This window comes from Sturnira hondurensis, unplaced genomic scaffold (genome assembly GCF_014824575.4).
Source record: "Sturnira hondurensis isolate 20B ecotype Veracruz unplaced genomic scaffold, ASM1482457v3 Scaffold0016663, whole genome shotgun sequence".
NCBI lineage: Eukaryota > Metazoa > Chordata > Mammalia > Chiroptera > Phyllostomidae > Sturnira > Sturnira hondurensis.
The window spans coordinates 766,358-779,973 of NW_028089294.1; the positions used below are offsets into that span (position 1 = coordinate 766,358).

Genomic DNA, 13,616 nt, shown 5'->3' on the forward strand with positions numbered 1-13,616 from the left:
CTTTCAGCAACTTTTGAATATATAACACGTATTATTAACTATGGTTACCATACTGTACATTACATCTCCTGCATTGTTTCTTTATTCAGCACCACCCTCTCCTTTAAAAAAGTATGTGTATATATTTTTTCTTCTCTTTCTTTTATGGTGTAAGTTTGATTCAAATGTTTGAGGATCCTCAGCTAATTATTTATATCTAAGAGAGAGGCCCTGAAGAACAAGAAATCTGAAATTCTGTATTGGCCAAGCTTGGCAATAAGTGGGCTTCATTACTGGCTAATTGGGTCAGTTTCTGTAGCTCTTTTCTGCTTAGGCAGTTCGGTTTCTCCAGAAGGAGATCCTCCAGTCCCCTGCCTGAAGACTGTAAGTCTGGTATCATGGGACCTGCAGGGGAAGAGGCTGCGGGGAGCCTCACTGTTCAGTGTGCAAGCCCTTTGTTTTCATTTTAGCATCTCAACTCTGCCCTCTACTACTTCTGATGTCTTTAGCCCAGATACTTGAAAGGAGGGCTTCTCTAGCTGAATCTTTCTCATTTCCCATGGGGTGGAAACGAGGAAGCTTCTGGCATGGGGGTGGGGCCTGGAGGTCCATGCACTTCATGTAGTCTATGTCTCCTGTGCAGCACTGCCACTCGGTTGCACTTTCTGGTATGTGTGGTGCCTCCAGTCCCCACACCTTTCTTTTCTCTGCAGACTTCCCACCTGCAGATGAAAATGTCAAGGTTTTGTCTTCTTTACTGCTTTACTCTGCTGAATTAATTAGCATGCCTCCATTCTATTTCTCACATTCCCCAAACTTGCTGATTTTTATTGCCATCCATATCTTTTTATTACTTTCTATTATTTCCTAGGGTTTTGGGGAGGAGCAGTTAACAATAGTTCCCTCCTTGGTTTGTTTTTAAAGCTAAAAGACAGACTGTGGCTCTGGAACTGCTTGAATCAGAAAGAAAGTATGTCATTAACATCTCTCTCATCCTGAAGATCAAGGCAACATTCCAGGGGTCAGATGGAAAGAGGAATTCCAAAGAGAGAAGGTATCCATGTATTCATTGCCTTTGTTTTACAGATTGATTAAGATTTAAGGTAAGTGTTTATTTGTTTCCACTTTGGGAATTCTGGGACCTGTACAGAGTTCCAGAAATAGTCTTTGAAAACAGAACAGGCAGTGACAGAAGGTAACCTCTGGTTTTCTAGGCTTTTTCTGAAGCCTCCATGTGTACTTTAAATAGACCACCTGAATGAAATACAGAACAGACTGAGAGGTGTTTTTCCCTATTGGTGGTTTTCCTCATGCAAAGATTAAAATAAATTAACATTAACTATCTTTCCCATAACAACTGGTAAACACTTTCTACCCCTGTTGGAACCTGGGGATGAAAATAACACCCACCATAACTACGATCCGACACTCAAACCTGAGTTTGCCATGTCTTTTCGAACCAGTGAAATAAAATGTCAGGTTTTCCCTAGTAAAAAGTGTAGTGCTCAGGAGTCTCTCCAGATTGTCTCAAGACAGCCTGCTCCTCGCTGGAAGGGCTGGAGGCTGCAGGGAGAGGCATAGGCTGTCAGCAGAGAAGCCTGAGTGGATCTTGTGGGCTGTGGCTCACTTGTTGAAGGATCACAGAAGCTGGTGTCCTTGGCTTTTTCTGGTCTGATTCACCCAGATAGAGCTACAACCTCAGAATCAAAGAGTCTTGTCTGAACACTTGTGGGGTGGGGAAAAGTCAGCTCCACAACATTGCCAGTTAGCCTTAGAAGCTAAACCCCAGTGCATCCACCAAGAACTCAACAAGCTGTATGCTGCAGATCACCACCAGGTGGCACATGTTTCATGATCAAATTTAGCTACATCCTGCTGAAGCCGAGTATTTGGCCTAATACTGGACTGACAAGAGCTACGTTATTATTTTGAAACTATAACTGGATTTCCCTTGATTGCTTTTAGTTTATTTTCCTCATTGTTTAGGTACCAAACAGTCAGAATTGAAATAACTTTGAAGGCTTTAAAAAGAATATGCTAACTACTCACATTGCTGTAATTTCACTCCTAGTAAGGAACAGGGAAGAAGTTGAACACTTAATACTTTCATTTTCACAAAGAAGTTGCTTCTGGGAGTCGGCTCTGGATCTAGACCAAACAGTGAAATAGGTTAAATATGTCTATACTTCTTGTCTTCTTTCTTCTTCTGCTCTCCATCTCCTGGCTCACCTCCTCCACACTCCTCCCTGATTTTAAAATACTATCCTTATTAAATTAAAAACCTTTAAAAAACCTATTTTCAACATCTGGTAGGTTATTGCCCTTCATGTAAGTTACATATTTCCATGATACTTCCATTAACCTTCTCTGACCCACCCTGAAATCTCAAACTTATCCCAGGGACAGTCCAGGAGGTGTCCTGGACTCCAACCAAGTTACCAGCTCTCCAACTCTACAAGTACCTTGGGCACAGTATAGCAGAAGAAAAGGAGGGAGGGAGAGAGGGGAGAGAATAAGAGAGAAGAGACAAGGGAGAGAAGAGACAGAGGTGAAGCAGAAGAGAAGAATGTCAGGCAAGGCCAGGAGAGGAAAGGAAAGAAAGGAGAAAAAAAGAGAAAAGATAATCCAGCCCAAGACATGTTACGTAACCTATATAGACAACGCACCTCACAGTCAGATCTCACCATGGTGCCCTAACATCTTTCAGTGTCACACTGGGAGTATTACCCAAAGTCACTCATAGCCTCCGGGTGGGGAGAAATCTTTCATATCTAGTTCTGTTGCTGGTGCAGTTTTTCTCTCTTTCAGTTCAATCAATTGTGCTTTCCTCCACCAACTTTATGATCTTCTCCCAGTCCAACTGTCCCCTGGCTATCCCTCCAAATTCTCTCTGATCTGGACAGGGATTACTTAGCTCTTCCAAGTCCACTGCATCAGCCATCAGAGCTCAGCCCAGGAGGCCTCTGCTCCCGTACTTCCAGATCAGCCGGCCCAACATGTTTGGAGGCCAGTGGCACAGAAGGTGGAGGGGCAGCAGACAGAAGGGGAAGAAATCCTTTTATCACAGGAGGCAGCTGGGTACCCTATTCTGGTGTTGTGGGTTTTCTCTGAGCAGTAGTCACAGGGGCATTTTTGCTTTAGCTGGAAATGGGTTGAAAATTTTTCCTCTCGAATTGGTGTTCTTCCTAGTGTTCTCAAAAAAAGTCTGCTTGTCCAGGGTTGGCAAAGCACTCACTAATTAGTTGTCCACTAATTTACTCTCACTGGATCCTAGGGAAATAGCCAAATAAGTTAGCCCTCAGTGACAAGCAGGCCATCACTTTCATTTTTGTTAAACTTGAGATCTTGAATGCAGAGGGAACGAACCTATTTTATAGCCCTCTAAGTCACCAAGTTAGAAATCAAATCCGTGCTTGTAGCCCAGCAAAACTTCACTTCCCTCTGTTTCTTCCTTCCTCGTTCCTATAGGCCCCTGATCACCCCACCATTCCCCATCTAATCCCCCTTCTTCTTCCTTCAGTGATTCTTTCCTCTCTCCTCTCTTTCTCTGACATCACTCCTCCTCCCTTCATTTCCTCTGGGAAAAAAAAACAAAAACGAGGCTCACTGAGATGGGTTAGAGGGACTGTGAGAGTGGGAAGGGGACTCTGTGAAACTCCAGGGAGTAGCAGGCCAGGACTGATCTGCAGCCTCCCCACTCAAGACTCTGTCCTTGCCCAGTATTCTTAGAAACCAAAGGAAAGAGAAAAAGGGACACTTCCACACCCCTTTCCCTTGTGCTTTTAGTTGCCAGCTTTAAACAAAATTTCCTATTTATATAAGTAGCAGTCTCCTACCCTGTAGCTAAGAATGACCAAGTGCCACCTTGTGCTGTCATCTGTAACAATAATGAGAGTATTTTGCACATCAAGAATAACTGCAAAACACTGAAAAAGATTTCCTTTAGAATTTCCACTGTCACACAAGTGACAGTGGACCAGTTTGGCTTTAAAAGGGCTATTCAAGTAATGTGCTCTTTATTACATCAACACACAGCATTATAGGGGTCAGTAAAGGGGTCTTTTTATATCTTGAGGATATCTGCTATTAGGTCGACAATGACAAACTTTTATTTTTTTAATCCCAAATGCAGGCCTGTGATTCAGAATATTTTGAATAACAAGGAAAATGAGCTCTGCTGCATATATTCTTGTAGGGGCTTTTCTTTTCTATACCTGGTTTGTGTGATTCTTTCTCTATTCTGTTTCAAGCCTCTTTCCCGGCTCTTTACGGTACCTTGTCCAGCAGCACTTGGATTTGCTTCATGCTCTGCAGGAAAGGGTCCTGAAGTGGCCCCGCCAAGGAGTCCTTGGAGATTTATTCCTTAAGTTAACAAATGATGAGGTGAGTTTTTAAACAATTATTTATAAATTCAAATTATACTCATCTATGACCCCCTCGTCTACTTTTCTTAGTAGAGAATCTGGAATCAGTGAATTTCTGAGCTAGAACTGCCAAGATCTAGTCTAACTTCCTCATTCTACACATAATATAAAGTTCAAAGAAATTTCAACCGTGCTGAATCACCCAGCTGGCCAGATAATCTGTCACTGGAATCTGAGTTTTCAACTTTCGGTTCATTATTTTCCACTATACTACAACTGCTGCCATTGAACATGCACATACATGTGTGTGTATGTGTATTTGAGTATATTTATACATGAATAAATGCACGCATGCATATCCATATACACATATAAGATAAATATATGAAAGTTTGCATATATGTATGTGCTTTCACTTACAATTTCATTCCTTAGAAATTTTAAAAACGTGATGGGTAGCTATTTGTCTTGAATGTTTTTTGTTTTCACTTCCTCGAAGGAGGTCTGAAGTTTCAAAATCCTGTGGTTCTACAAATTAAATAAGATCCAGGCCAGAAGTTGTGAACTCAAATGCATACAGAGTCAGACAGTGATATGAATGAGTAGAAGTAGGTAGAATTTAATACAAGAGGGAATGTTGGGAAGTGAGTTTAAGTGGAGCAAACATGCTTTCCTATAAGGAATGACTACTTGGCTTTATCTAGTTTTTATGCAGAAAAAAAGACTAGAGTTGCCAGATCTGATATTTAAAGAGCAGCTGGAAATTCAGAATTTTGTGTGAGATTTTCTTATCTTAAAAATATTGTGTGGGGGAGAGCCAAGATGGAGGTGTAGATGGAAACATTGTGCCTCCTCGCACAACCAAAATTAGGGACGACAAAGATTTAGAAACAAGAACACAACCAGAACAAACAGAAAATTGAACTGTGCTGAACTTCAACAATGAACCATTTATCCAGACGGGTAAGAGGGGCAGAGTCGGCAACTGGTGGAGAGGGGTTGAGGCAGGAAAAAGCTTGCAGAAGTGCTGGGTCTAGCAGACCCCGGGCATGGGGAGGAAACGAGCAAACCCAGTGAGGTGCACAAGGCGGTTGGCTAAGCACAGATGCACATTCGCATGCAGATAAGCCAGGCAAAAATGGGCAGTGAGACAGACTGTGCAACCCAGAGCCCCAGCGATGGGAAGTAAAGCTTAAAAGCACTGATTGAAAACACTTGTGGGGGTTGAGGTGGTGGGAGAGACTCCTAGCCTCACAGGAGAGATCGTTGGAGAGACCTACAGGGTCCTAGAATGTACACAAGCCACCCACCCAAGAAACCAGCATCAGTAGGGCCCAATTTGCTTGTGGGAAGTGGCAGAGGGGACTGAAATCCAAGGGAGAGCAGAGCAAGCACCATTGTTCCTTCTCTGACCCCACCCCCACATACAGCATCACAACCCAGCAACTGGGTTGCCCTGCCCTTGTGGACACTTCAGGCTCCCATGTAACAGGCGCAACCAGACCAAAAAACTACAGCTGAAACGGAAGAACAAATCAAAGCCCCAAATCCAATACTTTTAAGTGACCAAGAGATAGCCAACCTATTAGATGCACAGTTCAAAATACTTGAACATATACCTGATCACCAGATCAGGATGCTCAAAGAACTGGTTGATTTTGGTTGCAAATTAGATGAAAAAATGAAGGCTACCCTAAGTGAAATGAAGGAAAATGCACAGGGAACCAACAGGGATGGAAAGAAAACTGGGACTCAAATCAATGGAGTGGACCAGAAGGAAGAAAGAAACAACCAAACAGAAAAGAATGAAGAAACAAGAATTTGAAAAAATGAGGAGAGGCTTAGGAACCTCCAGGACATCTTTAAATGTTCCAACATCTGAATTATAGGGGAACCAGAAGGGGAAGAAGAACAGCAACAAGTGGAAAACTTATTTGAACAAATAATAAAAGAGAACTTTCCCGATCTGGCAAAAGAAATAGACTCCTAGGAAGTCCAGGAAGCTCAGAGAGTCTCAAAGAAGTTGGACCCAAGGAGGAACACACCAAAGCACATCATAATTACATTCGCCAAGATTAAAAAGGAGAGAATTATAGAAGCAGCAAGAGATAAGGGGACAGTCACCTACAAAGGGGTTCCCATCAGACTGTCAGCTGATTTTTCAAAAGAGACCTTACAGGCAAGAAGGGGCTGGAAAAAAGTATTCCAAGTCATGAAAGGCAAGGACCTACATCCAAGATTGCTCTATCTAGCAAAGCTTTCATTTAGAATGGAAGAGCAGTTAAATCACTTCTCAGATAAGGTCAAATTCAAGGAGTTCATCATCACCAAGCCCTTATTACATGAAATGTTAAAGGGACTTATCTAAGAAAAAGAAGATAAAAAATATGAACAGTGAAAGCACAGCAAACTCACAGTTATTAACAGCCATATCTAAAACAAAAGCAAAGTAAGTGGACAGCTAGATGAGATGGGGAGTGGAACCATAGAAATGGAGATCACATGGAGGGTTAGCAACAGGGTAGTGGGAGGAGGAGCAGGGAGGAGAAGGTACAGAGAATAAGTAGCATAGACAGTGGGGAAAAAATAGACAGGGGGAGGGCAAGAGTAGGAAATGCAGAAGGTGGGAAATGTAGAAGCTAAAGAACTTGTGACACTTGGACATGAACCAAAGAGATGGCAGAGGAATGTGGGGAGGGGGACATGCAGGGTGGAGGGGAATGAAGGGGGAAATGAGACAACTGTAATGGCATAATCAATAAAATATATTAAAAATATTGTGTGGGATAATTAAAATTGGTCTGCAAGCCAGATTTTGCCTGCCTCCAACCTCTGTATCAAGGATTCTCAACTGTGGACAATAATACAAAGTTTACAAATTACCTAGTTGTACAGATTAGAGTAGATGTAATGCTACCCTGCTCATATTGCTCTTACTTATTTGTATTCAGTATGCTTTCTTGGGTCAAGATTTGTTATTTCTGTGGGACTATAACTTTGGAAGCTGAGAATTCTTTTCCCAAAGACATATTGTATAGGCGAACATGCAATTGGTGGAAAAAGTTGAGAACCACTGGTCTAGACACTATGAAGTGGGTTGAACAAAGTCCCTCATTTGGATGTAGGTGATTAAAACTAAAAGTAATTTTAAAACAAAATATGCATTTGTATCATTAAACAATTTAAAAATACTTTTTCAGTTTACATAATTTCTCTCCTCTGCCTTAGTCTATCATTTCACCTTTCTCTAAGACCTTAGGGATATCCACCTTAAAACCCAAGATTTTTCAAAAGGTTGACTAAAAACCAAGAACACATTAATGAACACATTATATGAATAATTAAGATAATCTCTGCAAAGTACTTCTTTTTGATACATATGACTATAAAAATATTGGCTGCTATCATTCCTGTTTCCAGGTTCTTACCATGCATTTTTATGTTTGTTTTCAAGAATAATTTCTTGGATTATTATGTTGCCTACCTGCGGGACCTGCCTGAATGCATCTCTTTGGTTCATGTTGTTGTTCTGAAGGAGGTAAGTTCACTCTATCTGCACACTCTCCTTTGGTTACCCTGCGTACCGTATGATGTTGCTCACCCACCCAGGACATACAGCACATGCACTCTGAGTTTGTCTTCCAGGTTGGGGAATGGCTTGAGCAGAGCCACTGACACTCCTCCCTGGAGCTCAAGAAGCTCACTCAAGGAGGAGTGCCATTGCTTTGTCCCTGCCTTGCCTCACTGACCATCTGTCCCACTCCCCTGGAAGTTAGGCAAAGTAAACAGGTTTTCTAAGCAGAGATCTTCAGGCTGCAGCCTGCATGTTGTATGAGGGACTTTTTTAGGCTCAGACAATATGAATCTGAATATTAAACTTATATAATGACTATTAAACCCAAGTCATCCTGTATCTGTCATTTTATAAGATTGTAAAGTGATTCTAGTCATGTAGCTTTAAGAACTGCTTGTCCAATGCTCTATTTGGTGCTTAACAAGCACTACAAATATAAAACAATTCTAGTTATTTTAGGTTAATAGGAAGAAACTATATCAGAAACCCTAAAGTTAAGAATTAATCAAGTTTCACAAGAGGTGAGGATCTTATTTTCTACATTACCCTACTACTCCCAACTCAGTATAATGCCTACTACATGTTAGTACTCAGAAAATATGAGAAAGGGGAAGGAAAGGGGAAGGAAAAGAAAGGAAAGGAACATGGAGAAAGTCCAGCTCCTTTCCTGCTGCCAGGCCAGCTGGCCAGTTTCTGATCATATTCTTTCACCCACTCTCATCAGGCTCACACCAGCCGAAGTGCCTATTAGTAAACCATTGTAATGATTACTTGCTGGAGAATCTTAATTACTTGCTGGAAAATCTTATATTTAACCTGAATGAATTTTCATTCAGGTTAAATATAATTAATTGAGTGCCCACTTCTGTATAGCACTGTGCTAATATCTGAGGTTGAGGGTGGAGGGGGCAATTTGAAAAGTTGGGTAGATTCAAAGGAAGTATATAATATCTCTCTGCTGAAGAGGAACTGTCTCCTTGAGCATTTCCTTGAACAAGGGGCCTGTCCAACAACAGATCATGCTTCATGACACTCTAGAGGAAGAGAATGCTCTGAGAGTCAACTTTTTCTACTCTGGTGGGACTGGCACTGGGGTTCTGAAGCCAGAACTGGAGGGACACTGAAGAGTGATTCTACCTTTCTTTCTTCAGGGTGATGAAGAGATTAAATCTGACATCTACACATTGTTCTTTCACATAGTCCAGCGCATCCCTGAATATCTGATACATCTGCAGGTAGGCCTGGCTGGGCAAGCCCCCAAAGTGATTTTCAGGCTAAACTGTTGTTTTTGGCTTCCAAGAAACACTGTAAGGGATCAGGAAGGAATAATTAATATTTCTAAAATATATTTAAATAACTTAAGAGTGTTAATGACTTTCCCACCCCACCTTGTGGTATGAGCTAAAATCTCAATCTCTCAAAATCTTTGGCTCACGATGCCTGCCTTTGACGTTCTAGCTTCACTTACTGACAATCTCCACCTCTGCTGATCCAGAATCTTGCTATAAAAGCTCCTACTAGACTCTGCCTGCCTATTCAGTTCCTTCCACCTTTGTTCTACAGCCATCTAAATGTATCCCCTAACCCTCACTGCCCACCCCCCCACCCCCCGCCCCACTTCTGGAGTCTAAGAACTGTGTAACCTGCCCATTTAACTGCTACCCTGACTACTTTCTTCTGGCTTGAGTCCAGGGGTTTACCAAATATTGCTTCTGTCTTATGCCACAGAATCAGCATGAAGAAACTGACGAGCTGACCTCTCCTCACCGTTTTCCCACAGGCCTTATCCACCTCGGAGGAAGCAGAGTTGAGAGAGTGGCTCACCAACACTCTTACGGGCCCCTCTTCTTCCCACCACCCACCTGTTCTGGTTTATTTGCTGACTGACCTTTCTAAGTAATTCATTAAAAGCATCTTAGAAATGCTTGGAATTTACCACAGGTGGAAGGAGCCCAGTATTGATATCAAAAAGATTTTCAATTGTACAGCTTTAGATACTAAAATACTTTTCTTACAATAATTATTTTATTTAATCCTTTCAACAAGCCCATGAAATAGGTATCATTATTATCACTTCTTTTTAAAGATAAGGAAATGGAGAGGCAGAGAAGTAACTTGCCTAAGTTAACACACCTAATAGGCGAAAAGTTAGGACTGAAACCCAGGTCTTGCAAACAGTATGGTAAATAAGAGCCCTGGTTCTATTTATTGGCTGACTTGAGTTCAGATCCTGGTTCTGCTACTCACTACATGTGTGACCTAATGAAGATTAGTTAACTTTGCTGTATATATTGATTTTCTTGTTAAGTGAAGGTACTAATGGTACCTATCTAACGAGGTTATGGTAAAAATTAAATGAGAAAATATATGTAAATGACTTAGTGCTAGCAGTAGGAAGTATTCATTAAGTGTTAGCTTTCCGAAATCTAACTTGCATGCATGTTCCACTAGAGCTCAGTAGTCAATGTAATAGAAGGGATCACCAGGCCGGGATTGGTCATACACCCTGCCTCTCCCAGGGTGCCTTGATGCCTGGTATTTTCACCGCTGGTCTGACTCCTATGGGTCATATATGTATTGCTTATCAACAGTAATTGTTAAAATGGCTCCATTACCTCAGAGATCTAATTAATAGATCCTACAGCTTTTCAGATGGGATTATCTTTCGTTCACATCCAACTCAAATAGGTGCAATAGTGGCTATTATTTTCCCTTGGTGTGATGGACAAAGAATACAGCAAGTCTGACTCTTCGACTTATAATTAGATAGGCCGTATGTATTGTGTTGACTAAATAGCTACCAAACTGTCACAACAAATCAAGGCAAGGTGCCAAAGAGACAAAACAACTTTTCATTCTAATTATGCAATACTGCTTCCTTTTTTCCTTCATCCAGAATGTCCTGAAGTTCACAGAGCAGGAACACCCCGACTATTATCTACTTCTCGTGTGTGTTCAGCGTCTTCGAGTCTTTATCTCACACTACACCCTGCTGTTTCAATGCAATGAGGATTTGCTTATTCAGAAACGGAAAAAGCTCAAGAAGTAAGGTTCTGATTGCAGTCTAGAGGGTTGATCAGAGGCTTCTGAGAACAGGACACAGACAATGTGGCTGTGTGTAACAAGCAATCACATTATATGTTAAGTGGCTGAAATGCAGTGACAGTAAGAAGAGAAGGGGAGGGAAGAGAGGAGGCCAAATTGGCTACAAGAGGGGAAGAACCTACCACATGGTGCAAATTACTTTAGAAAAACAAGCACTTTCACTCTACTGCTTATACAGACCCTCTCATTACTCATGTTGACTACCACAAAAATAGTTTCCCTAAACATGCCAGATTTAAAAATACAGTTTAAAGGCCAGAATGTGGTTTCTTTAACTCAACAAATATTTATTGAGCACCTATTTGTGTGTAGCAGGTACTGTTTCTATGCACTGAATATACTGCAATAAAAATATGACAGAAATATTTGCCAATGGAGCTTACCTTCTAGACCTGGGGAGCCAATAGTTGCTGATAAGTGCTATGGATAAAAATAAAACAAATAAGGGAGAGGATGGTGGTTGAAGAGATTTCACGCTTAGAAGAAACAGGAAAGGCTTATGAGGGAGAATCTGGGCTTCAGAGAAAATAGAAGAAACTAATAGCAGAGCTTCCTAATGACCTGGATTTCCTTCAACCTCATCACATCCTGATAAGGAAGAGTCATTTCTGTGGGCACTTCAGACAAGAAAAAGGTGCTATCTCCCGTGTCAGGGCTCCTCTAATGGGGGACATCTCCCCATACCATCCCTTTTTCCTAAACTCAATTCAGCTAATTTATCAGCATCCCTACTGTCAACATCCAGTTCACACACCTATTATGTAAGCAACCTGGTATGTAGAGGGCCCTGGAGAGAGAGAAAACTTCATAGCTGAGCTTCATCTGAAAAACGCTGTCTCCCTATCTTTCTTGGTATAATCTGTATATTCAAAAAGCCAGTTTCCCACTGCACACTCTGAAAATTATTACTTCCATTCTATTAGGTCCTCCATGGCAAAACTGTACAAAGGGCTGGCTTCCCAGTGTGCAAATACCGGACAAGATGCTTCCCCCACTGCAGGCTCTGAAGCTGTCCGTGACAGTGGGGTCCATTCCGAAGAGATGTTGCAACCCTACCCTTCTGCTCCAAGTTCTGGCCCTCCCGTCACGTAAGCACCTGTTGCTGTGGAAAGGTTAATGGCAATGCCTTTGGGTCCCAGATGGTCTGTGTGGGGTAGTAGGCCAGCCTGGATTAGGAGTATGACCAACAGAACTCCTCCATCCCTCTTGTCAATCAGGCTTCTATGTGACAGGAAAGCAGGTGACCCAATGCTTATATCCCAGCAGGGGTGTCCAACCTGTGGTCCGTGAGCCACATGAGGCCCAGGAAGGCTATGAATGTGGCACAACACAAAATCATAAATTTATTTAAAATCTCTTTTTTGGCTCATCAGTTTTTGTTAGTGTTTGTGTATTTAATGCATGGCCCAAGACAACTCTTCTTTTTCCAGTGTGACCCAGAGATGCCAAAAGGTTGGACACCCCTGTTGGAAGAGCACATGTAGAGGCAGAAGGTCACTCCCAACAATTTGGTAACTGCACAGAACCACCCTCTATCTATAGCATGAGTCTCTGGGTTTGAACAATGATAGAGTAGAAGGGAGTGTCATAAGAAGACAGGAAGCATTCTGCAACCCCTCAAAAGGGTGGGAACTCACCTAAGTTCTCCAAACGTATAGTGGAGGGAAAGAGAATCTCATTCAGGGTCAGTGAAAAGTCTGGGCTGGGAGGATAAAAAATAGGTCTGAAATGATCCAGAACGAATGTTGTTTAACCCTTTCCAACTCTTCTAGAAGCTTTCTCAGAAAGGGACTGCATATGCTCCCCTCTTCGCTAATCATAGCTCCTCTGAAAGCCATTCTGGGCAGTGGATGGATCTGACAGCCTTTTTAAGTCTCTGCATACAACCCTCTAACACACTAAGCTGCATTTTCATTCAGCAAACCTCTTGATGATATTTAGAGTAATGATTAGACCATTTATTTATCTGGAACTCATTTTACCTATGAAGGACAAAGTCAACTTGGCTACTTTTGGAACTAGGAGTTCTGGAAGATTAAGGGAAACCAAAACTCAAAATTCCAAATCCCCACTTTATTAAATGTAGACAATTCTCACAAAAAGTAATTTCTTATACTGTACTTTCTCCTTTGGGTTTTATGCTTAAGCAAAAATTACAAGTCATACAAGAAGCTACGTACTATTCTTTCCTAAAATTATAATGAAGTCAGTCAGAGGTAAGCCATTGAGATTATTTCAATTTTTAATTACTGCAGCTTTTAAAGCACCAATTACAATCATCAGAAGGAGTAACTGGTCACTAATGCAAAATAAATCTCATTTTCTCCTTTTCCTCTCATCTCTTAAAACTGAGAACATTTATCGGTGAGAGATTGGAGTGGAAATGAGGAGAGGCAGGTAGGAGAAATTCCACAAACATTCTGAAAACCATGAGACATTAACCTTTCTTTAAGTAGAGCCGAGGATGCTTTCTATAGAGAAAATCCTAGAAGTCCTTCAGGGAGAGAACCCAACACAGAAAAAAAATCCTTTCCTGGGTGGAGAGTGGGAGAGAGATAGGCAGGAAGTGTATATTTACTTTGTGGATCATTTCA

At 41.6% G+C, this 13,616-nt stretch overlaps 1 protein-coding gene and 1 long non-coding RNA gene across 3 annotated transcripts in view; one reads left to right on the forward strand and one right to left on the reverse strand.

Annotated features, from left to right (window-relative positions):
* ARHGEF33 (Rho guanine nucleotide exchange factor 33) overlaps positions 1-13,616 on the forward strand; it is a 50,300-nt gene that overhangs the window by 24,647 nt on the left and 12,037 nt on the right. For both annotated transcript variants that reach the window (XM_037066842.1, XM_037066843.1), the window contains exons 8-13: positions 904-1,033; positions 4,230-4,362; positions 7,798-7,881; positions 9,069-9,152; positions 10,814-10,962; positions 11,946-12,110. In XM_037066842.1, coding sequence (XP_036922737.1) covers positions 904-1,033; positions 4,230-4,362; positions 7,798-7,881; positions 9,069-9,152; positions 10,814-10,962; positions 11,946-12,110 — 745 coding nt within the window. The remainder of the gene's footprint in view (positions 1-903; positions 1,034-4,229; positions 4,363-7,797; positions 7,882-9,068; positions 9,153-10,813; positions 10,963-11,945; positions 12,111-13,616) is intronic.
* LOC119001411 (uncharacterized) overlaps positions 1-13,616 on the reverse strand; it is a 35,980-nt gene that overhangs the window by 21,255 nt on the left and 1,109 nt on the right. Inside the window, exons 2-3 of the long non-coding RNA XR_005069565.1 lie at positions 4,255-4,341; positions 2,022-2,127 (exon numbers count right to left, since the gene is read on the reverse strand). This is a non-coding gene — a long non-coding RNA (uncharacterized LOC119001411). The remainder of the gene's footprint in view (positions 1-2,021; positions 2,128-4,254; positions 4,342-13,616) is intronic.